We start from the raw sequence: 24,731 nt of genomic DNA, 5'->3' as shown, positions 1-24,731 counted from the left end.
CATATTTTCTGCTTCCTAAACGGCATCTCCAGGATCTCACGACTTAGCTTCTCTGTACCCCTGATGCGCAACTTGGGATCCTCTCTGTGTGCACATCGGGAGCTCAGGGGGGAGCGCAGGCAGGTTCCGACTGCGCCTCAGGGTCTGATCCCTGGGTCTGCTGGCACCGACAGCATGCCCCTGGAAGTCTCATCACCTCTTTGCACCTCAGTCTTCTCATCTATAAAATGAGGATGGCAGTTCCAATTTCCAAAGGTTGTTCACGAGCTATGAAGAAATTAACATTGATAAAGCATTTGGGAGCTCCCAGCACATCGTAAGGACTCCACGTTTTGTGAAGTAAATAAAGTATTTCCTTTTGGTTTTCATAATACATTTATGTTTCACCAGTTTTCTGACGGAGAGGGGGGTATTTTCTGGTTTCTAGAAGTTTTAAAATGAAAAGGAACCAAAGTATTTTTTGGAGCCTAGTATTTACTCCTTTACTCCACAAAGTACATTGGCTTTATGTTAAATACAGAATCTATACAGAAAAAATTCTTCAAAGCTTTCTTCATTTCATAAATAATGTACTTTATTTTATTGCATATGGCTATCAAGGAGGGCGTCCATGACGGGTATAGACTACAAAGCACTACTCTAGTCCAGCTTATTCTCATCCCAGCAGCATGACATCAACCCCTATTTACAGCGTGTGCAGTGGAAGACAGCAAGATAAGTTACGTCTCTTGTCATATCACAATAGCAAGAAATATATTTAACATCTTGATATCCAGAAACAATGCGTACCCAAAAAGAAAACACTGTTTAATAACTGTTAAAGTTTATATAGCAAAAAATATTTTAAATTTAAGGTAAGTCAGGCAAAATGTACAAAGACCCAATATACATTGTGAAGTTTTAGCAAACATAACATTTATACATTTTGGTTCCATTCTGTAAACTAAATTAAAAATGTAAATATTGCATATGCCTTTTTCTTTTTTTCTGAAATGTACAGGATAGAAGAAAATTTCGCGTCTTACCGACTTTGTGTTTTGCTCGTTTTAAGTTGCAGTGTGGACATGAACCATGGGTGTAGTGTCACAACCGCTCTCAGTACCGAGGGCTCCCTGGGGACGCGTCAGCGCTGCACTCAGCAGGGCCCACACTCAGTCATGATGTACGGGGAGGTGGGGCGGGGGGTGCCACCCATCCGTTCCCATTCCCAAAACTCAGTAAAAACTTCAGGATGCTTTATACATCTCAATAAAGCCTACCATTCGCTGAAACTAACCTTGCAACTGACATCATGGGGCCTGTGCACTGCTGTGATGTGTGGTTTCAGGGAAGTAAGACCTTACACATGTTCGGGGGATCGCTTTACATTCAACTTTGTCTTGCAATACAATCCTCTGTTCTGAAGTTCAGCACGGAAGCAGGAAGACGTTTGCATTGCCATTAAATATAATTTTAAGACATTGAATTTTTTGGTCTTCCTCTAAAAAAAGCCTCATTAATGCATTATTCTATAATGATATATATATCTATATATTTATATATATTTTTCTCAAAAAAAAAAAAAACCCAACAACTCACATCTCAATGAATTAGCTAACCTCTCCACTGACTATCAGAGAAGACAGGCACTGGGGTGCCCCCACGGAGGGAGAGGCCAAAGCCCTCTGATGGCACGTCCAGGGAGCCGCAAGACGGCAGAGTGCTCTGCTGGCCGAGATCAGCAGGTAAGGTGACGTCTGTGATAACTGCCACAACACTGACATTTTCAGAACACTGAAAACATAAAACAAGAAGAGTGGTCTTGTCAGGGACTCTTTCTGACAAGCAACATAACATGTACTGCAAAGATTGGCTTTTCTTCTTTTTTTTCCATTAATAACATGAGGGCCTAAACACCTCTTTTTATCATTTTATTTCTTTTATTTTTCTTTGTTTTTTATTTTTTTGTTTTTGTCTTTTTTTGTTTGTTTGTTTTTTTAATTTTTGTTCAGGGCAGACTTGTTGGCCAACGTAATAGCTTTGTGTTAAAGATGATACATTTAAAAAAATTAAATCTGCCAAACCTGGACCATAGCATGCCTACGTGAATTTTTGGTTAAAGAAATGCAAGCCCAAGATTAAGGACAGCAGAGACATTTGAGCTTGTAAATAGGATAAAAGGCTTTTGCGTATGTGAAGTGCCTACATTAACATCCACAGAGGAGATCAAACAAGTCTGTCAAAGGTAAAAAGAGATATTCACCCCTTCCCAAACCCCTTCCCTCCCCCCACCCCCACTACCCAATACAGTTGATGATTCTCAAAAGTAGGTCGCTTCAGTTACATTTAATAATAATTATTATTAATCCATCTTCAAAGTCCAATCCCAAATTTCACTTCCATTGAGAAACGTCAGTCCTGCACTGGGCCGGCTCTGTGTGTAAGTAAACGTTGCAGGTACCTGGGCTAGAATCCGACAAGTAGCCGTCCACTCTAGCTCTACTTTTTTGGAAGCAGAGCTATTATAGGTTCATGGTCAGTTCGATAAGGCCGATGACTGCACGTCAGCCATGGAGCAGGAGCGCAGCGGTCCTGCCGAGCCCCCGCCACGCCCATCCGGCTTTACCTTGAACTGAGGTAGCACTGTGGTAATTTTGAGTGTAAGCCAGTAAATACCAGATTTTACCACTTTCACGGGGATTGGTGGAATCTCCAAGCATGCCGAGGGGCACATTTGTTTTGCCAAAACCAAAGTGAGAAGAGATTAAGACACTGCCCACAATGTAAGGAGGCCAAGAAAACGTCCAAATGTCTTGGGCATAACTTCTTCAGCTAATTTCGTTAGAAAAACATAACAGAACAGAACAAACACAAACAGCACAAATGATGAGCCCGGCACGGAAGGAGCAGGGGAGGCAGGTGGCCTGCCCGGCGGCTCCATGTCTGACAACGGCCCATGGAGGTCTCACAACACAGGAATCGCTCAGATCCAAAAGCAACCATGAGCAGCTTCAGTGAAAAAAGACACCGAGCCTCTTCCTTTAATGACATCTCCGATGTGCGACGTCATGGTTGTGCAGCGCGACCCATCTTCACTCTGCAAGAGAAAGGAGGGCCGTCAGCAGAGCGCTCGAGAGCAGCAATCAGGGGCCCCGCGCCCACGGCTGTGCCGTTCCCAGATGCAGACACATGTTCTTTCTGTTTTCTAGAACAAGCTCCACCCTGGTGTTTTTTGGAAGCAGAGCTATTATAGGTTCATGGTCAGTTGTCCAGAGCGAGGTTCACACTTTGGGGTTAGGAAAAGTACCAGCACGCACCTCGGAGGACCATTCTGTTGCATGAAAGTGAGGCTGAACTCACACGGAGGGTGATGTCAGCCTCCAAATCGGGCACCTGTACCACCTGGGAGCCACACCTCTCATTGGTGGGTCCCGGCACGGCCCCTGCCTGGGTGCCAAAAAGATGACAAATATTCTCTGTCAGTCACGTTCATTCCATGACACGATTTATACAATGAGTGAGGGAGCTGCCCAGTCCACAGCTCTGCCCTCAAAACACCTTCCCTTGACCGTCTGTCCTGTTTTTAAAAGCACTTAGGTAGTAAGAGCTCCTGCAGGGCTGCACCCGATGTCACACCACACTGAACATCATCACTACCCATCTGCCCAGGTCCTCACCCTGCAGCTCTGAGCTGTGCTCAGAGGGGACAGGGAGGCCGGTCCTCAACTGGATTTAATGCTTCCTCCCCTCCCAGCCCAAGGATCCTACAGCTCAAGATGCTTCGACCTTTTCTCAGTTTTTAACCTTCTAAGCAGCTATTTACTTGCTATGTTCTTTCCTCAAGAGATAGGGCAAGTCGGAAGATTCTGACATTTCATAGCATGTTGCTATTTTTTTTTTCTTTTAAGCTTCTTGACTTTTTAAGCAAAATGGCATGTTAATTTCTGTCTCTAACCACCGTGATCACTCACCGCCGTGGTCACACATGAGCACTGGGTGCTCACAGCCTGTCTTTAAAAAATTTCTCCCTTTGTGGTTATTGCCAACTGCATTTCTGGACACTCTTCTAAAATCTTGCAGAATTCTGATCCCTGACTCCTCCCTGGCTTCCTCTTCGTGATCCTAATTTTTTTCTCTCCGTCTCAGGTTTAGAGGACTGATCCCAGCAAGTCAGAAGCCTCCAGCATGTCCCAGAGCTGAGTGCCCCACTGTACGAGTGAGGCACTGCATCCTACAGACAGAAAATCAAAAATGCTGATGGGCACTTGTCAGGTACAGGGAAAATAGGTCTCTTCAAGCCTCGCTTAAAAGTCCTTACAAGGTGACATTCTGAGGTGTGCTACCTTGCTTTGTTATTTTTTAAACAGCTTTATGTTGCTTAAAAAATTAACAGGTAAACAATGTTTTGCCAATAACCCTTAACAGAAATAAGGGTCCCAATGTCCTACTAAGGAAGGAGCTGCCCTCCACCTATTTCATTCATTAACATTGTGATGTTTGGTCCCAAGAAAAATCTAATTTTTTGTATCCCTTAAAAAGGGGGATTTGCTACAATCCACCAAAGACTTGTGTTTCACCCCAAAATGAGCTTGTATGTTGTCAGTTAGGCCCTGATTATAAGATGATCCCCACAAGGACCTCAGAGCAGGTGACCAAGCCCCTCTGAATCCACTTACAGAAAGATTTCTTTTTTTTTTTCTTTTTTTTTATAGAGACAGAGTCTCACTTTATGGCCCTCGGTAGAGTGCCGTGGCCTCACACAGCTCACAGCAACCTCCAACTCCTGGGCTTAAGCGATTCTCTTGCCTCAGCCTCCGGAGTAGCTGGGACTACATAAAGATTTCTTTTTTTTTTTTTTTTTTTTTTTTTTTTGGCCGGGGCTGGGTTTGAACCCGCCACCTCCAGCATATGGGACCGGCACCCTACTCCTTGAGCCACAGGTGCCGCCCTACATAAAGATTTCTTATCAAGCTTATTTTTACACTGACAATTAACTAAATTGTCTTATGTTAAACCTAAGTCCATTATCTTAAAAACAGCTAAGCCAGAAAGTTCTTCAATTCCTTAAACTTAGACACTTGTCCTAGAAATGGTGGGTCAATTCTGGCTGAAAAAAAACTTTCCCTTTTCATTTACAAATTCATGGGGCCACTGACCTGTTCATTGTTTCTAAGGATGCCTATTGCTGTGAAACTCAACTCTTCTCATTAGATCTCTGTGAGCTCTAATTAAATCAAACATGTAATTTTTTTGTACAATATAGTTATCAAAACCTTAATTTCGAAGCATGAACGTTATGTAAAAATAGAAGTTATAAACAGCAAGGAAATAATTCATCCATGCATTTATTCATGCAATGACCTTTCTTCAATTTTCTTTTTTAAATTCTACTCTGGTGTGGGGCCTCACTGATGACTTGGGGGAAGATACCCAACCAAAGAGGGGGGGAAAGTGTTTATTACAGGAAAATTAACCTGTTCATGGCACATCCAAAGGATGCAAGAAGGCCTAGGTAAGGAGGCCCAGACAGAAGAAAACCACCAGCTCAGAGGCTGTGGTGCCTCAAACACATTTACATGTACACATGTGCACCACAGCAAACACTGGTATGTGGGCATCAGCTGTGTAGTGTTTCAAACACTTTTGTACATACACATGTGCACCAGAGCAAACACACACAGATGTAACTTATCTCCTGCTAGGTCAAAAAAAAAAAAAAAACCCTGCTTTCTACAGAAACCTCCTAGACCACAGGATTTTGGCTCACACTACTCAGCAGCCTGCCACCCATGCACCTGCTGCATGGCCACTGGCTGACTTAAGAGACCCTCTCCTAAGCGGCTGCAGCCAATTTGGGGTGACAGGTGGGGATGCCTGGCAGTACCCTCACAAAGACAAATAGGATGTTCAGCCACCTTAGCTGAGGTACAAAAGAAAGGAAGCTAGAAAAAGACTGAACCCCTCGAATTGGAGCCAGATGGCTCTGCTTGCCTGGCTGCAGCAAAGAATTTGGAGAAAATGGAGACGTAGGGAAGACAAGTACTCCCGGCTAAGAGTGCACATAGGAAGAAAGGGGTCTGCTTTAACAGCTGGACTGTAACTATTTCATTTCTAATAAAAAGAAGGCCTAAAACAGAAGCTGAGCTGTACGCCTTGGATGACGTCTAAGACGCCTTTTCTCAACATGAGCCAGAGGTGAGTGGTGCTGCTGGTAAGGGCCCCAGCTACCCTGGGAAGGAGGCGATGGATGGACCGTGGGAAAGACAAAAGGGCCCACAGGTGCAGGCACTCGCAAGGGCGCTATGCAATGCACACACAGATTCCAACGCCAAATACTAGGAACAGGTGCCCAGGCGGACAGCAGCCACAGACAACCATGCCCCCCCCACCCCCACCTAGACCCCTTCAGCACCACCCCCTGCCCCAGGAAGAAGGCAGAGGGGCAGGGGAGGGAAAACGCATGTGCAAATTTGAACCTGGGATGAGAGAGCATGTTTAGCCTTCTTATTTACTTTTAAAGTAAGTTAAGCTATCCCTCCCCTAAAAATTAGTCTGCTTTGTCCAGACTAGGAAAAAGAAAATATTTGCAAGACTATTAATTAGATATTCTCAACCTTTTATGCCCTCTAAAGACGACATTCCAGCAAAAATTTGTTATCCATGTTAATCTTATGAGAAGCAAAAAACAAATTATTAATTTTATGGCTGCTCTACTCTGAATATTCATTAAGAAGAGAGAGAGAGTCTTTGAATTCATCAGGTACAACCACAAAACAAAAATGAAGACACTAAGAACCACACCCTTCTCCCCAACACACTTCTCCCCTGCCTGCAGAGAGGCCGCACGTCCAGCACGGAGCCTGCTGATGCCCACTGACTGCCAGACAGCTACCCACCGTACCACTCTGCCCCGCAGATGGCACTTTGCAAAGAAATCCACTCACAGAAGCATCCATCTAGAGCTGCTTCAGTAAAACATAAAAAAGAAAACAAAAAACCCCAAAACCAACCAAAAACCTTTTGCAAAGAGTTGAAAGTTGTCCCATATGACATGTCATTCAGCCTACCCATTTCTCATCTCTCTGCTGTGACTTGTGACAGATGACAGTCATATGTGGAATATAGTCCTGTGTGCCAGTAATCCTAACTCCCTGCAGACTAGCTGGGACCCTGACCCTTTCCTCTCCCACTTAAAAGAGCAATCAGGATGCTGATGAGCAGGACAGCTGTCAGCCCTGGCCCCACCTCCAATCTGCTCTGCTCAGCCCAGAAAGGGGCAGGGGGAGGGGTGGTGGAGGCGAAGGGTGGGGGAAAATAAAACTAAGTTAACTCTGTTAATAAAACAGGCAGGAAAGCTTCCTTGTAATGTAGAGAAGGTCAAACCCAGACCCTTCACACCACCAGGGAGCTGGGGTCCGTGATTACAATTCCATTAAAGAAGATAAAGTGACTACTGACCCTGGAATGTGTTAGAAATGAGGGAGGTACACCAAATAAAACCAGGCAGCAGCGCTTCACTCATCCTGCCTCACCCGACCTTCCCTCTGTGATTTCTCAAGAGAATTTGGGTTTGGTGTGGTTTGACCCAAGGTCCTATTTCAGTGTTCAGAGTCCAGCAGCTCCACCTGGGTCAAGGCAGCTCTGCCCACACACGCCCTGCCCCCCAGAGAGGGCCCCCGGACCCCACTCAGAGCATGGCTGAAGGCCACTGGGCCTCACAGCCCTTCAGTGAGCAACAGGGCATCACCCAGAGGGCACATTCATCCAGTAGGTAAAAATGCTTTGTCATTTTCAGCCATAACTCAATTAAGAATGTTAGGAATATTGATTTGCATGACAACATGAAACCGTAAGTTTCATAATTCCACTAGTAAATACCATTAAGAAAGAAGGGAACCCTCTGGTGAGTTCACAAATATCTCTCAGCCACATCTCAGCAGCACCCACTTTAAACCTTTTACGTTACACATAGAATTACAAGGGAAAATAAACTTTTCAGTTGCAGGACAAATTCCTAGAAGAATAAAGCTGATAACTTAGTATCTCTTTACTTGACTAAAAGCAAAACACTCTAAGACTGTGGGAAAAAAATAAGGTTGGGTGTGATAACAAGCCAGAGATTCTAAGAAAAAGTTGCTTGAACTTTTAAGTTGAAAAAAAAAAAAGTCACTTATTAGGAAAATACTATTAGGAATAACTTCCCTATGACAAAGACGGCTTTCCAACCCTACTTGAGAAAGACTTGGAACTTTCTTTTATATGAGCTCATCACTTGTACTCATCAAGATCATTTCATTTTGAATACTTGTTATTAAAGAAATTTCCTCACATCAAGTTGTAACTTGATGTTAATGACACAATAGGGTACGGCATGAGACAATCTGCTAGTCTCCCAGGCTGGGTGAGTGAAAGGCATCTTACCGCCTTTAACTCCTGTTTAATCCTTCACACAAGAGCTCATCTTAATCACCCAGAGACCCGCAGTCGGGCCTCCCAGACTTTTAAGCACCGCACGCCAACATCCTCTACACGTTCCAAGTTCTACAGGCAGGAACCTGAGCTAATTCTATAGCGTGTGGCCTCAGCAGGTGTCACAGCATAGCTTCTAGGGCAAGAATTTCCTACCAAACGCAGGTCACTATGCAAGTTTTGAGCCAGACTGAGGTTTGGGCCGTTATTTCCCCTGTAAGAAACAGCAGAGAGCTTCCTTTCTGATTCACCTCTGCAGGTCTCAGCCTGCTTGGCTTACGGGTGTTGCTGGGAGGGCTCCATTTGTTTCTGTCCACGAATTTTAAATTTTTTGATTTTCATGTATCTTAAAACTTCTGTAATGATCCCGTACCTGAGGCGGCAGCACAGGCAAGAGACAGTATCTGTTCTCCAGCACCCACACCCGGGAGACAAGATTGTCCTCTGAATTGCCAGCAGGCCATTTCTCTTAAATTATGAAATGTTCCATCTTTTCTAGTTAAAAACCCGATGAGGCTGCATACGTGACTTCCTGAACACCTCCTTGCTGGCCAGTGGAAGAGCAAAGGCCTCTAATTCTCCTGGAAAACCTTCCTCTCTGCTCCCTTGGCCACAATGAGGTGGTAGCAATGGGCAGTGGGGAGCCCACACCTGTCTGTCGTTTGGGCCCAGAGTGCAAATGCTCACACTGTACCCCAGGGCCTTAAGTACCATGCTGGCTTTTAATGCTCGTTCACAAATGATCCTAGACAGTGTCTCTAGGCCTCCGGGATCTGTCCCTCTTGCCAAATGACTTACCCCCTGCACTATGACGGCTAGGTCCTAAAAAAGGACTGTTGAATTAAGTCGTACTAAATAAAAACCCCATGTGCTTTATGCCATTTCTCAGAAACAAAAAAGCTAAGTCAAATTTTCTAAAGGAAAAGAAAGCATTAGGACTGTGTACCCAGAAGCAAAGAAACCCTGTACCAGCTCACAGGAGGGTGTTCTAAAGCTGAGCTTCTTGAAAGACTGCAAATCTGGCCTCCTGCCTGTCTCTGCCAGTAAAGTTTTATTAGGACCCAGCCTTGCACACTCATTTCCACAGGGCCACTTTTGCTCCACTGGCAGCGTGACCTGGCTGTGACACAGCCTACAGGGCCACAAGGCCCAAACTGTTTACACCTGACTCTACACAATGCCGAGCCAGTCGTCCTGGAGACCACTAACACAGCAGTCTTCACTGAGGAAGATGATGGACAGACAGGTGGGAAAACTGCTCAGAATAACTGCTCAGTATGTTACCCCCAAAAACTAACCAACACCCCTTTGAAAATTATCTGCAAGCTTACGTACTTTAGAAATGCAATCCTATCTACTAAGACCCATGCCGTCCAGTTACAGACCCTACTGAAAACGAGGACTCAAGTCAAGAAATCGTTAATGAAGCCGGAACAATGTTCACATGAACTTCTCTCAGCCATGGCTCTTCCGCTCGGCTTTTCGTGTACTGAACACGATGTACTGAACAGATCTAATTCTCACTAATTACAATCCACATCAGTGTTCTCAACTTTAACAGAGGTGAAGATCAGTTACACACATTAGATCTGCAATTCATAGAGGCTCCCAATCTCTTCTCTGCCTGGAATCATTTGAGAATGTGCGTGTTAAGTCTCATGCGTCCGCCCTCGTAAGAACACTCTGGCTAAGTGATATTACTCGCATTAAAACTGCAAATACGGGGCGGTGCCTATGGCTCAAGGAGTAGGGTGCCGGTCCCATATGCCAGAGGTGGCGGGTTCAAACCCAGCACCGGCCCAAAAAAAAAAAAAAAACCCACAATAAAACTGCAAATACCCAATGAACAATATAATTCTTTTCTCAGATAAAACATAATTGTGTACATAGGATCTTTTCATTGATGTAAAAAATCTATTTTATGTACACTATAGAAATGTTTATATTGTTTATATCTGAAGTTATAAAACCTAATTATTATACTACTCCTATCAAATGAAGGGAACATGGAGTAACTATTCAAAATACATCCATCTCCAAAGAACCTGTTGTTACATGTGTATCATTGCAACTGAACCTTTTTTTTCCCCGCTTGAAATAACTAAGTAACTATAGGTAAATTCTCCCCCAGTCTATAATAACTATATAATTTGGGAATTCAGCTTTGTCTGTTTAGGGGAAGAATGTATCTATGTAAAAAGCCTTTAACTATGAAAGGCCCACTTGTAAAGTCAAGGTGGAGGATGAAACCCACTGAGGAACCAGGGCCCAGGTTGTCTCTCCACAGGTTGGAGTTTCCGTTCCCCATAATTAACCATCTCAACCACAGGCTGCTGTTCCCCGTGAGCTTAGGGAAGGCGCCACTCTCTGCCTCAAAGCCACAGGCCACTCCCACAGCTCAAGGTGACGTAGAAGGCGCAGTGGCCGCACCAGGGTCAGGGTTCTGGTGATGGTGTCCCAGAGCCGCCCCTGGCCAGCCCTGCTGGTTCTTAAGCACATGCAGACATTGTCTCTCCTGTCCTCCACTCCCCAGCGTGATCACAGTGAAACTACCAAACGAGCCTGTAGGTACAGAATGTATAATTAACACCAAGTATATATGTGCAGTTATTTTCATTCACAAGGAGGCACATGCCGCTGGGATGACTCATGTTTCGTGGCTGGCCTGCCCTTGCTTCCTTTGTGCGTCTTCCAATAATGGAGACGTGTAAGCACTTGCTGTGTTTTGAACTACAGACTTCTTAAGAGCAGGCAGCCCCGAGCTCCAGGGAGGGACGACTCCTCCCACCTCCCCGCCCTGGCTCGCTCAGCGTGTCCATGGATGACATCACGGACAACTGCAACTCGAGGCACCAGATAAACAACTGATGAATACACAGAAGCAACAGCCAGCAGCTCTCAGAAGAAAATGAATAAACTGGTTTTAATTGGCTAGCAGCAGAACAGAAGTAGGATTGTTTATCTGGGGGTAACTCTAGGCCACTGAAAGCTAATAGTTCTCACACGCTGCACAGGGCGCCTTCTCCATGCCCCGTGGATGGGACGAAACGCCCAGAAAGGGGCTGCCCAGCAGGAAATGCACAGACCTTTCTGCATGTCATAGGAGCCCAGCGACCACAAGTGAGTCACCCACCAACAAGTGGTGCTCTGGTGAGTCCAGGCCAGGGGAGACAGCATTCCTTTCTCTCTGGTTTATATGAAAAGGTACACTGAAATGTAGGTTGGCATTTAAATTCCTCTGCACAGAACACAGAGGTTCACACCTAGATGAAGCGCTATTTACAGAGAAAAGTGAACGGCCACCCCACCAAGTATATAAAGTTCATTTACTGAAAAATAAAATAAAATAGCTACATGGGGACCAGAAATCCACCTCTGTGTGTCCCCCTGCCCCCACCTTGGCTCTGCCTGCCAAAGTCAGGTGACCAGTGGGCCTTCCCACAGTACACAAGTCAGATCAGGTTACCACACATGCCCTTTCAGCCCAAATGCCAAAGTGTCTATAATGTTACTCACTGAACTGGAGTCCAAGCAGAGTAAACTTTCTGAAGAACAAGTTCTTTAGCCTTGGCAGAACTTAAATGGCAAGGATCTTGAAGACATTTTCAAATGCTTAAAGGCTGACCAGAGTTTCACACAAGGGCTACCCAGACCACAGGACGCCTGGGTCGGGACTTGGCCTTGGGACATTGCAAAGACTCTTTGGGAGACTGAGATGAGCAGCCAGGCTGGAAAGCATGGACCCCATCCCCAGCTGTGGGGTCCAATGGGGTATAATGACTTGTCCAGGACCCCCAGGTAGGTCCAGAGCAAGAACAAGCCCCGTGCTCCTGCCTCTCAGGCCAAGGACAGAGGCCAAAAACCCTGCAGGGCTGAGTGTCCACCGGGAACAGGGGGAGACACCTTCACAGTCACATCTCCCACCTGGCCTCCTCACCAAGCGAGAAGAAAGCCCTGGGAAGAAACAAGTACCCACGACTTGAAAGATACAATTTCCCAAGCTGCTGACCACCGACTTGAGAAGGTGATGACAAGTTGTCAATAACTGATAAAGAGAACATTTCCACATTAAAAGCAAGTGGTTCTGTGAGAGAGGATTTAAAGCTTTTAAAGCTGTGAGTGTTTTAGGACTTTTAAGAATGGATCTAAGAGAGATGTACCTTTCTAACCACCTCGGTAGTAATCAAAGTGACAAAACACAGGATCCAGCAGACGGACACTTAATATACAGTAATTACATCCTATATATCACATGCTTAATAAATCCTCTTCCAGGAGAGTATCATGCAATGAGCCTCCATCCCAGGAAATCAACCTGACCATTTAAAAGTTGTCAATTGTATAATTTTGTCATCCTCAGCACCTATGAATTCATTATAAAATAACCGTGATTTCCCAATTTTCCTTAGAGAACAGCAGGCCATTTTACAACTTCTACAAAGAAGGAATAACTACCAAGGCAGTTAAAACAAACAGTTAAAGAATGAAATCCTCACTCCTGTCCTACCAAAATGGATAAGCTTCTTTAAGACTTTTCATATACTCCATTATTTTTTTATGTTTTTAAGAAAGACTAAATCAAACTGGGCCTCAATTCTAAAGACAGACCAAAACACTCCAGTTTTCAAATTATGCAAGCTACAAAGAACTGCACACTTGGCTGCCATCCATTCATTAAATGTGCATTTTTCTCCCTACCAGCCTAAGAAGACACCAGGGTCCTCTGATGCTGGGGCCCTGGCAGCTCAGGTTTTGACACCTTGGGTTCAAAATTCCCTCCATTAGCACTTCCCTGTTAAGCCACATCTCTATGCACCATATGGAATAAATGATCTGTAAATTTGCTACTTTCTACCATTTTAGTTTCCAGATTAGCTGAAGAATCAAATGGATTTCTTTTATAAGCCTGCACCTCACAGTGCCTACAGGGAAGCAAACTGCATGGGCGCCCAGCCTCCAGGGGGAGATCAGAATAGGCAGGTTCAGCTTATGCTTGGTCAGGGGGAGGGAGAGTTCTTTTTTTATAATGAAGGCATGAAGCTTTGTGCTGCCTGGAAGATACAGTATCAGGTGGTGACAGGAGCTCTTCCTCTCACTGTAGACTGGGGAAAGTTCCTCCAGCAGCGAGGGCCAGGCCAGGGGCTGGGCAGCACAATGCTTAGTGTCTCTGGATCTCAAGGATTTTTTTTTGTCAAAATAAATACATACATACATATATAAGGATAACAATGAGAACCTACCCTATAAGGACAGACTCTTTTTAAATGTTTTATAAATGATAACGTACTATACAAATACAAGTTATTAGAATAAAGCATGTCATTCCACAACATCTGTGCTTTTATTTTGTGGTTTGTCTCTTAAACACGTCCCCGTGGTGTCTCTGGCTGCAATGACATCTTAGTGTCCTCGCTCCAGTAGAAAACTTTTAGTTCTTTTCAAATTCTATACACTCTTTTGAGGAAGAACTTCAAGAACTGACATATGCCTTACCAAGCAGAAAATATCACCCAAGGAAACCACAAACATTAGGACAGAATTAGATGGCTCTGGTATAAAAGTTTGTTAAGTGTTCCCAAGAGACTGTATTTCTCTTGCAGACTGTTCAATGTGAATTAAAGTTCCCAAGACAGCTGGCCAGTCATGACCTCTTTCCTCCTCCTGTGTTCACCTTAACCTGTCTCTGTCAGCCGAGCTCCTCAGGCTGGAACACCCCAGGCAGTCCCTGCCCCAGGGCCTTTGCACAGCTGTTCATCCCATTGCTTATTTGGATTCTCCCCCAAATATCTAGGAGACTCCCTCCCTACCACTCTCAGGCTGCCTGACAAAGCCAACTCTCCCTGTCTCATCTTCCAGGAGGGCATCTATCCTCACCTGCCATGTTTTTGTCCTTTAGATGTCCTGAAGGCACAAAAAAACAGAAGGGCACACAATTCAGTTTACTGCCTGTATTTCAATAGCAGAAAGCTAATGACAACTTCCACCTTCTCTTTTTAGCTTGAAAAACCAAACCTATGTCCCTCTAGACTGTCTCTTAATATTGTTCAGAAGGAAGAAATATTTCTAAAGGATTCCAACAGGAATAATTGTCTTTGTAAAAAAAAAAAAAAAAAGTTGAAATTCAACAATTGGCTAAATTTGAAAATTAAAGGGAGATGTCATCCTTTCTTCCACCACTTCTTCTGCCCCTTGACCTTCTACCTTTTCCAAGCAGCCTGTAAGTGAAGTTCCTGTCGTTTTTGTTTTATTTATTTATTTATTTATTTTTGGAAGGAACAGTAAAAGGTAGCAAAGGTAATTACGACAGGAAACTCACCTGCAAGACTCCCACCTCAGCCTGATGGGCTGGTGACACAGAGCTACCCAGCCGAGTGGCGTGTCCCTCCTCCAGCTGCCCTGGCCACCGCAGCAGCCAGCAAGGGGCCCAGGAGCAGAGCTGTTCTCAGCGTGGGAGGCTGCGCTGTGAGCACCAGGAGGGGCTGGTGGCAGGGGAGCCTCCTCTGCTCGGGAAGGGAAGGGGACTTTCCTGGATAGGTCATGGATGTCTGCAAAAAGGATGGGACAAACGGTTTTACAAAAGGCTTCTGATAAGCCTACATGTAGCATACCCATTACAGGTATGTCAGGGGACGTCACTGCCTTCTCTGGAAGCTCCTAGGATAATGACAGTTCTAAAGCAATTCAAAGCATAAAATTTAAAAAGAAGTTTGATTACATGAAGTATTAGTGAATAATTCACCAAAAAATATTGAACAGCAGGTAGATGTTTATGTTTTTACAGAACGGAACGATTGCACACAGGTAGCAGGATCGAACACCCTCTGGACGGCGACTTTCTTATAGGTGTTTCAGGAAGGCAGAGGGAGAAGTCGGGAAAGGAGGACTTCAAAGAAATGATTCCTATCCCCCTCATTAAATAGGGGGTATTCTTGTTAAGCAACAGTTGACAGTAAGCAGAGAAGAATCAGGAGGAGCTGGAAAAAGAGAAAACCTAACAACTGGGAAGTTTCTGGAAGTCAACCACACGCAGCAAAGACTGAGCGCAGAAGAAAGGGCGGGAGAGCAGAGCCAAGCTGCCGGGAGCGCAGAGCATGCCCATGTCTCAGAGCTGTGCGCGCAGCACAGTCAAAGCTGGGGTCTTCAGAGAAGAAAGCTTTTTCAAAAACACCGCCTCATCTGCTGCTCCCCAAGTGGGGGAGAGAAGAGGAGTAAACATTTGAAGGGCTCCATCAGAATTCTCCAGCAAGGAACAGCCCATTTTTTGTCTTTGGTCAAGAATGCTGGAAGGGTGGGCACCCATTGAAAGGATTAGCAGCTGCCCCCAAACAGCCATTGGCAGATTGATGCCCACAGTGACTGCAGAGCAATGAGAGAACAGAGACGTTTCACACCCCTCTGCCTCGCTCAGGACACCGGCACTGTGTCGGCGCAGACCAAACTCTCAGGACATGGATCCGCTTAAAATCCGACCGTGTTCTGCCTTTCTTGGAAATGGCTGAAGACTGGTGAATCTTAACACTCCAACTGAACTGGAGGAGCTCAAGAGCCACAGAGAAGAACACTCATCACCCGAGTTGTTCTACGGACTTAATTAATTGCTCCATGCCAAGAAAACTGGGATATTTTATGGCAGTGGTTATTTCATCTGGAACAAGGACCACTAATAAACCAACACTACTGATAAACTACGCCACAGATAATCATAAGAAGGAAAACTAAACCAAGGCGAGTGGATTCTCCTGCACACTTACAATTTTAATCTGACCTTAAATACCAAAATGTCATTATATGTGGAAGCTTACACAACCATTAAGAGAAATTCCCACTTAAAAAACAGGTCAAAATAAAACCTTAAAGCTTGCAAATTCACATTTATAATAGTTTTGGGCGCTTTTCATACCTGGTATTTCCACAAGGTCCGTTATTAAAGTTTTAATTTTTTTTTTTTTTTACTTTCTCAATCAGCTAAACTGAAATTAGTTCCTAAAATTGAAATTAAAATAAATTTACATTCCTGGATTTATAATACTCTAAAAGAAAAAGATTTTGAATTTTTTCAATAAGTACATTTTGCTAAATCATACGTAAATATACTTTGAATTGAACTGCACATTTCTTAGATGTGTACCTGACAACAAAAGTTCTTCCTAAAGTTTTACCACACTCATTTAACAAATATAACTGGAGATGGTCTAGGTAGCTTATGGATTTGTTTTCTGTTTCAGGTACATATTTAACGTGTTATTTTTAAACACTTTTATACAGGAAGTGTCACTTTTATACAGGAAGAAAGTAAGAACGATTATGAACTATCATATAAAAATAGAGGAGGAGCAAATCACTTGGGTAACTTGTTGGTTTTTTAAAAAATGCATCCATGGTGTGGTGTGGGAGACTGACCACTACGCTCTCCTCTTCCAGGAGCTTCCATCATCTAGCAAGAGCAGCAGCTGGACAGTGGCCCAGGCACACAGGAGCCTCGTCCCTGCATCTCTCACCTCCTCACACACTAACAAGCTGCTCGACACGCTGGAACCCGAGACTCGTTCCACACTGCTTGCTACCCAGAGTTTCTAAAGCATTACCTGCATGGTTTTTAAATTTAGTGCGGATACTCTGGCCTGCTTCCAAAACCTTTCTCCTAGCTTCGTAAGTCTTCTCATCGGCCCATCTACTGGGGGCACCTTGAGTCCTGAACCAAGAAAGGACAGCAGGAGAGTCCCACCCAGCCAGAGCTGGGCCCTGGCAGGGTGGTGAAACTCACGCGGTGGGACCCCAGTTGGCTTCTCCCACACAGCTGGGAGTTCCTGGGATCAGGCTGTCCAGGCTTCAGTCCTTATTCGCAGTGGCTTCATAGCCCTGGGCAATACAGGCAAATGAGCACTCCCTCAAGTCTTCAGTGGAAGGAAAAGTGCCCAGAAGGGTCCAAACCTCACTCGGGTCTATGTATGAGGACTCCCTGCCAGCACATCAGAATCATTATTCATCTCAGTTTTCCCAATGAGCTTGATAAGTGCTCAACAAACCCATTACCACAAGGCAGGGCATTCAGAACTGGACTTTCTCCTGAACCTGAAAGAAAGTTTCATCCCTAATCCCAGCACTCTCTGAGGCAGAGGCTGGTGGATGGCTTGAGCTCAACAGTTCAAGAACAGCCTGAGTAAAAGCGAGACCCCATCTCTACTCAGAATAGAAAAATTAGCCAGGTGTGGTGATGGGCGCCTATAGTCCCAGCTACCTGGGAGGCTGATTCAAGAGGATCTCTTGAACTCAAGAGTTTGAAGCTGCTGTGAGCTATGACACCACGGCACTCTACCTGGGGTGAGAGAGTGAGGCTCTGCCTCAAAACAAACAATAGAAAGAAAGAAAAGTTTCAACCCTGATAGAAGAACCATTTCCTGCTCTGTGCGTCCTGTCCTGTCTGCTGGCCTGTGTGCACATGTGCAGGGTGTCAGGCCACGGCCCTGGGGCAGCCATCTGTGAGGAAGGAACGGCTGGCAGCCCACGCAGAGAAAACACCAGGGCAGAGGCTGCACGCTCACCTGCTCCCTCCCCGCTGAAGGATCTATTATGATCTGAAAGTGAGGTTACAGTCACTTCATTAGAGACCTGGCACCTTCTGTCAAATTAAATTTGTATGAAAACTACTGCTGTTCAAATAAAAATCTAGTTATATGTCTTTTTTTTTTCTTTTAAAAAGGATCTCGAAAGCAAAGGCACTGGTGAAATACTCAGTGCACCAGAAGAGAACCACCTGCCATCAACTGATCAGTTACTTATTGGTCCTTAGACGAATTCTAAATTGATTAGTTTTCAAGTAAACTCATCATTAAATAGGTTAATGACTCATTTCTTAGGAAACTCTTAATGCCCTTATTCATAGTGGGGAGTATATGGTATTTCATTTATAGAATAAATGCATCTTAAAGACTCTTAAAACAGTAGCTGAAAACAGCCTCATAATTACGGGGTCACCAGCTCAGGTTGACCCTACCTACAGAGAGCAAGGGCTTACATTCTGCCAGAGCATGTAGGTCTTCAGACTTGAGTCATCCCAAGAATTTCCTTTTTTTGTCTTTACCAAGTAAGTGCATGATCTTAAATATCTGCTGCCTCTGAGGACACACAGCTGACGTGGTTGTGAACAGCCACATCCTCTCACTACAACATGCCTCCCTTCTCCCTACTTAGGGATTCTGAATTCCCTGTTTCTTGTTTCCAGGGTACCCTTCAGTCTGTGTACGAAGCAAATTACTAAAGTGTTCCGATATGAGAAGACCAACATGGCTCCATAAAGACTAAGTTGTTCTAAAGGACTGATCTGTCCCTGGAGACTCTCTACTTACTCACATGGACAGAGCCATCAAGACACGTCACTGCTTACTTCACATTCTCCTATTCTTTCTTGATAATATTTACAAACAATTAAATCTGTGACCTTGACTAAGAAGCCTGACTACTCTCAGACTGTTTTTACAACCTTAAAATAAACAAGTTACTTTATATCAACAGTTTCTAACTCTTTACCCTCAAAACACCCTTGCATTTTTTTTTCTTGATTACCACATGGAGTTGAAAGAGTTCTAACAATGTATTTGGTGTTGGTGGTGGAGAGGTACCTTATCAAGTATAACACACAGTTTGCTTTACTAAAACATATTCAAAACAGCTGCAGGGAGGTAAGTTCCCCACTCTGTAGAACACTGGACTGGAAACCACAGTTACCAGGTGAGCCAGCGACAAGGTAACCGTCAACTCTAAAACTCACTGATGACAGGAGAGCCTGGAAAATAGTATCAACCCTAAGCTCGTCAAATGGGCAGGTCTAAAATCCGATAAAACAAAAATAAACACACACGCAAAGGAAACAAAACAACAGAGGGCTCTCTCCCCATGTCCAGCCTTCCTCCTTAAGTGGGCCCAGTTTACACTGAATTAATACCATGTGGAAGAAAACAGGAAGGAAATTAAGTCACTACCTCCCAAGTAAACCAACAACCCAAACGTTAACATGAAAGTTGCCTGCAGCAGGGTCCGCAGTGGAACCCACGGCACCTACGGTACATGAGTCCCACACAGACTGCAGGAGGCGAGTGCAGACACAGGGACAGAGGGGAGCAGCCAGGTCAAGCCCGCACTCCTCCTCTGGGCTGGTGAGCTTGGGCAAGTCATCTGGCCACTCTAAGTTACAGCTTCTTTATTCTAGAAAATGGGGTTCCTGGGGGTTCTGCCTACATCATAAATTTTTTTGGAATACTGCATACATTAGATACCGTATGCATGAAAGCATCTTCACACTGTCAAGTAAAAAGAAACGCCCTTTGAATTTTACACAGTTCTTTTGACCCAAAGAGGGCGGGGGTAGCCAATTACCTTTCACTACTGATCAGAACGAGGGCTACATTTTCATTATATCCAACTTCAGCAGCACTGTTTCAAAATCATTAATTGTTCACCAAGCTGTGGGACTGGTAGTTACATGCTGGAGATGAACGATGGAGTGACTGAAGTCGATGAAATGCACAGAGAAAGTGTCCTACCTCCCTCACCAACGTGGAAGACTGCGAGATGATGCGTTAACATTACACAAGAGGGCGAGGCGTTCTGAATATAAATGTATTGTCCATGGAATGCACAGAGAAAGTGAGAATATAAATCTATGGATTTTAACGTAATTACTAAAATCACCTAATATACTATAATACTGTTACACACACTGAAAAAAATTGAAATTTAATAGTACTCCACAGTAATTCACTCAAACATCTGCACCAATTCCACATGGATAATGTTAATAGTAACACTAAAATTATGCTTAAGGTTATAAAATCTCAACATGAACAGAGATCACATCATTAGTGTTTGAGTTTCAATTATGAAAAATAAATTTACATCAGGCCTCCTGGAGCATGACTGGATGAAATATTATGGAACTATATGCACACACCCATTCATACAGGAATATCAGTCCCAAATATTTACTTCTGGAAAACGTGATACTCTTTAAAAGTATTTACAATGTGGAATTCATGTGATCACTCATTTTTTTTTTTTTTGTAGAGACAGAGTCTCACTGTACCGCCCTCGGGTAGCGTGCCGTGGCGTCACACGGCTCACAGCAATCTCTTAATTCTTGGGCTTACACGATTCTCTTGCCTCAGCCTCCAGAGCAGCTGGGACTACAGGCGCCCGCCACAACGCCCGGCTATTTTTTTTGTTGCAGTTTGGCCAGGGCTGGGTTTGAACCCACCACCCTTGGCATATGGGGCCGGCACCCTACTCACTGAGCCACAGGTGCCACTCGATCACTTATTTTTAAAGCATAAGGTGGGTCAAAATATTTGACTCAATTTCAAATTCAGTAAAAGCACATTAAGAAATACTATATAGATCTTGTTTGCATACAAACCATATGTGGCACAAGAAAATGGGCAAACCTCAAAGACACATTTATCTGTTTAAGTTTTACAGTGTCTTTGGAGATATAAAAGGAACTATAAGCACATTCAGTATTTTTCTAGTCCAATGAAAGAGAAATCAGAACCACTAAGTTGACTATTTTGTCATCTGTAAACATGTAGCCTGTAAGTTTTAACCCAATCCCATTTAGCTCTCGAATGTAATGAATTCAATTAAGTGCTAAGACCACTGAGCACAGAAGGATCCTGTGCTGTTTGTACCCACAGAACACAATGCTGGCACACAACATAAACTCCATCTCTCTACTCAAACGTCCATCTATGTATTTTATTTTAGTGCACAGTTAATGTAACTCTCTGCACCTATCTTGAAAAAACTGGTCAACTACCTTGGCATTTCCTCCATCTTGAATGATAACTTTAGTTTTCTTTAGTCAAAAAACCAACCTATCTTTCAACTCTGTCCACAAGTATCTACCTTAAATAAGTCAAAATAACCACTACAATCTTGGAAGAACCCAGTCAAACCAAGTACTGAGTCCCGTCTGAACTCACACAGAACCCATGACCTGACAAACAGCATTATACGTACAACTGATCATTTTGGAGATTCAGAAACGTTTATTTTATTTATTAAGATGCCTTGACCATCTTGTATAGAAATGTACAAGCTGCCTCAAAAGTCACCCTTAAATTCACCATCCATAGGAGAAATGGGAAATCACAGCTAAGTGTACCTTTATTTAAAAATATGCATTACAAAATGTTATAAAGAGGTGGCCAACACCTAGAGGATATTTTGTAAGTATTTTGTAAAATTTTGCAAAGAACATTTTGTAAATAATGGTACATTTAGCTACAATTTCCCATTTCCCAACATATGGCGATTTTAGGACAGCCTGTCCATTCTGCTCAGATCTGTGCTGGAGAAATTTCCACAGAGAACCCACCCCTACTGGGGCAGTCCAGGTGGAGAAGCGGCTGGGCCGGGGGTGGAGCACAGCCCTTTGCTTCCCAGGTTCTTGCTTCCTCACTCTACTTGGCAATGCAGATAAAAGAGTCAAGTTACATATCATCCTTTGTATTTTTCAGGTGAAAAATGGAACACATAAGCCTGTGCTCTCATCAGTACCCCAAACCCAACCCCTCCAAAACAAACCCAGAATAAAACAAAACCACACACACACCAGCTCTTGGAACTGTGCTTCTCAAGAAAACACATTAGTGGCAATTTTAACAGAAAACCTAATATACCTATGGTGGTACTAATGCTTTTGCAAATTCTCTTCAGAAAAGGAGCCTCTAATACTTCTAAAAAAACACAAAATGAATTGTTGACTTAAATTCCTTTCTGGGGATAAAGACAACAAAAGAGCCAAACATTTTCCTATTCTATTCGACAACCAACCAGTGTGGTGCTACAAAAAAAATCAACCCCAAAGAATGAAAACCCAGACTAAACAAGGGTTAAACAACTGGAAGTGTAGAGGGTTCTGTCTGCTCTTAATGTAGCCGTCGTCGTTAAGAGTCAATTTTTAAAAATGCATATTCTAATAATACACTTCCCTCCTGTCAACATCTCTGAACATAAACAGTCATAAAAGGTAATCAACAGACTTCATAGTCTCAGGACTAGGATGCTGTTCTCCCTAATTGTTATTTTACTACGTAATTCAAGGCACTACTTTGTTACAACTGATAATTACCTATGAACAAAACTTAAATAAAGAGGAGAAAAACCAGCGGTTCTCAGACAACGTCATGAAACTAAAGATGAAGGCGGCAGGGTGAGCATCCCTTAGGAAGGTATGGACTCCATTTCCAGACTACTTCTGAGCTGTTGTTTTTTTTTCAGTTTAAGAGTAGCTGTTTACAAAAATCTCTTTCCATTTTATATTTACACTTTCAAAATTATAAATACTCTCAGAATCACTGTATTCATCGGCCCATTCCTTTAGAAGAGCTTAAAACACTCTTGATGTTTACAATCTCATTTACCTCCCAGTGGTCGTGTGACCCCAACAGGACAGGATTATGATCACCCCCATTTTACAGACAGAGAAGGTGAGAAGGGGGATTAAGTGACTTGTCCGTAGTCACACAATGACTCATTAAGATCAGCAACTAGAAACCTGCTTTCCTGGTTCCTAGTTTAGCGTTCCACATACTATGCTTCCTCCTATGAAGTACTATTTTTGTAAAGGTTTCTCTTTCAATAAAGGAAATAGAACAAGTCACGTGACTTTCATTCACGAAAGCCTGTGTGTTTTCATTAGCACCTTGCTTGTCTGTCCCCGTGAACAGCGCAGAGCAGGGCACAGAATCGTCTCCTTATGCCACAAGCCAAGGAAAGCAAACAGCACGATGACAGCAGAAACAAGGCTCTGTGGCCATCAAGTGATCGCAGGGGATTTCCAAAAACATGCCCATTCTCTGCTTTAAGATGTCAAAAGGCAATGTTTTTAAACATAAATTATGATTTGATTGTTCCTTTAGAAACATCTGTCTCGTATTCCTTCTTTGGGGAAAGAAAGAAGGCGCTTTCTGTGGTAATTCTTATCTAAGCTGCTCTAGACACAGTATAAAAAGCGATTTTAGAATGAAAATCCCAATAAAGAGGAACACTAAAATGGCATATTTTATGGTACACACCTATAAATCCTAACACAAAAATACATGAAGTTAATTTTAAAAATCAGGTTTAGAGCATAACATACTTCCAGTCCCCAAAACAACAACAAAACCCTGATGGACTAGCTAGATTTTTCTACGCGTACACAAACACACACACAAAACCTCCACATAACAAGTGATTCTCTTGCCCCCAAATAAGATGCATAATTTAGAGTTTATTCCGGACCAACAAAATATATCCATCCAAGGTGAGCTTTTACATTGGCCCTTGCCTGTAAGCTCAACCCCCATTCCCATTCTACTGTAAACAACTTCCACATTGCTGGAACTTCACTGCTGGGCTGCCACTTATGCAAATACTAAACATCACCCCAGTAACCCCAAATTGCTCAGCTTCAGCATCACTAATGAGGTTTTCCCATGCGGAACATGAGGAGCTTGGTGTGGACACACAGGCCACTTCTAAGAGCCAGGCAGAGCTGCTGTCCGCCCACTGCCCAGAAAGTTCTCTACTCAGCCTTCAAAGGAATGCTTTGGGAGCAACTTCTATAGATCATTCTCCCGGAGGACACTTAGCTACTGTGAACTCTTCCTTTATGAGCACCACAAACATATCCCTCCATGCCTGTGTGATGTTCCCTTGGAGTTTCTAAATGTTCTCTTTCTGTTTCAGCAGACCACAACTCTCATCCTGCGTGAACTAAGATGGCCCTAGGCTCTCCATCCTGCTGTTGTGCGACCCACTCAGTTTACTAGAAATCCAATTTGGCAGATATTTCTTTTCTTTTAAATGTGGTGTTGGCACAAGGGACTGACTACAGCCATCTATTTTGCTTTAAAATTGTTCTTACAATAGAACAGCAGCAACCAACCTACCTCATCTTAGTTCATGCAAAGAAAGATGTTTGTTCACAGAACACAAAGTTTGTTCATAGAACACAAACTGTTTGGATTTCAGAGTCAGGAATCCTATAGGCTGAAGCAATTTTACACGGGGGAGAAAATGGTAAACAAAAGCTGAATTAGGTCTCCAAATAAACTTATCTTTTGCAGTTCAAAATTTCCACTAGTCTGAGAAGCTTATAATCTCATATATGAATCCTGTTTCTAAATGTACCTGGTTGATCAGAAAGGCCTCGATCCCCTAAAGCTGTGGCTATCTACCCCAGAACCAGCTCCGGGAGCCCCACCCCGATCCTGGTCAGGTCTGCAGTGTCTGCTTCACTGAAA

At 43.6% G+C, this 24,731-nt stretch overlaps 1 protein-coding gene across 1 annotated transcript in view; it reads right to left on the bottom strand.

The window, feature by feature from the left end:
- Positions 1–552: 552 nt before the first annotated feature.
- The window catches only part of IRS2 (insulin receptor substrate 2), a 30,034-nt gene continuing 5,855 nt past the window's right edge, over positions 553–24,731 (bottom strand). The window contains exon 2 of the mRNA XM_053563706.1: positions 553–3,076. Within this exon, the coding sequence (XP_053419681.1) occupies positions 3,072–3,076 (5 nt within the window). The 3' untranslated portion in view covers positions 553–3,071. The remainder of the gene's footprint in view (positions 3,077–24,731) is intronic.

Source organism: Nycticebus coucang, chromosome 15, assembly GCF_027406575.1.
Source record: "Nycticebus coucang isolate mNycCou1 chromosome 15, mNycCou1.pri, whole genome shotgun sequence".
NCBI classification, from domain to species: Eukaryota; Metazoa; Chordata; class Mammalia; order Primates; family Lorisidae; genus Nycticebus; species Nycticebus coucang.
The sequence above is the reverse complement of the archived record's forward strand: the minus strand, read 5'-3'. Positions and strand labels throughout refer to the sequence as shown.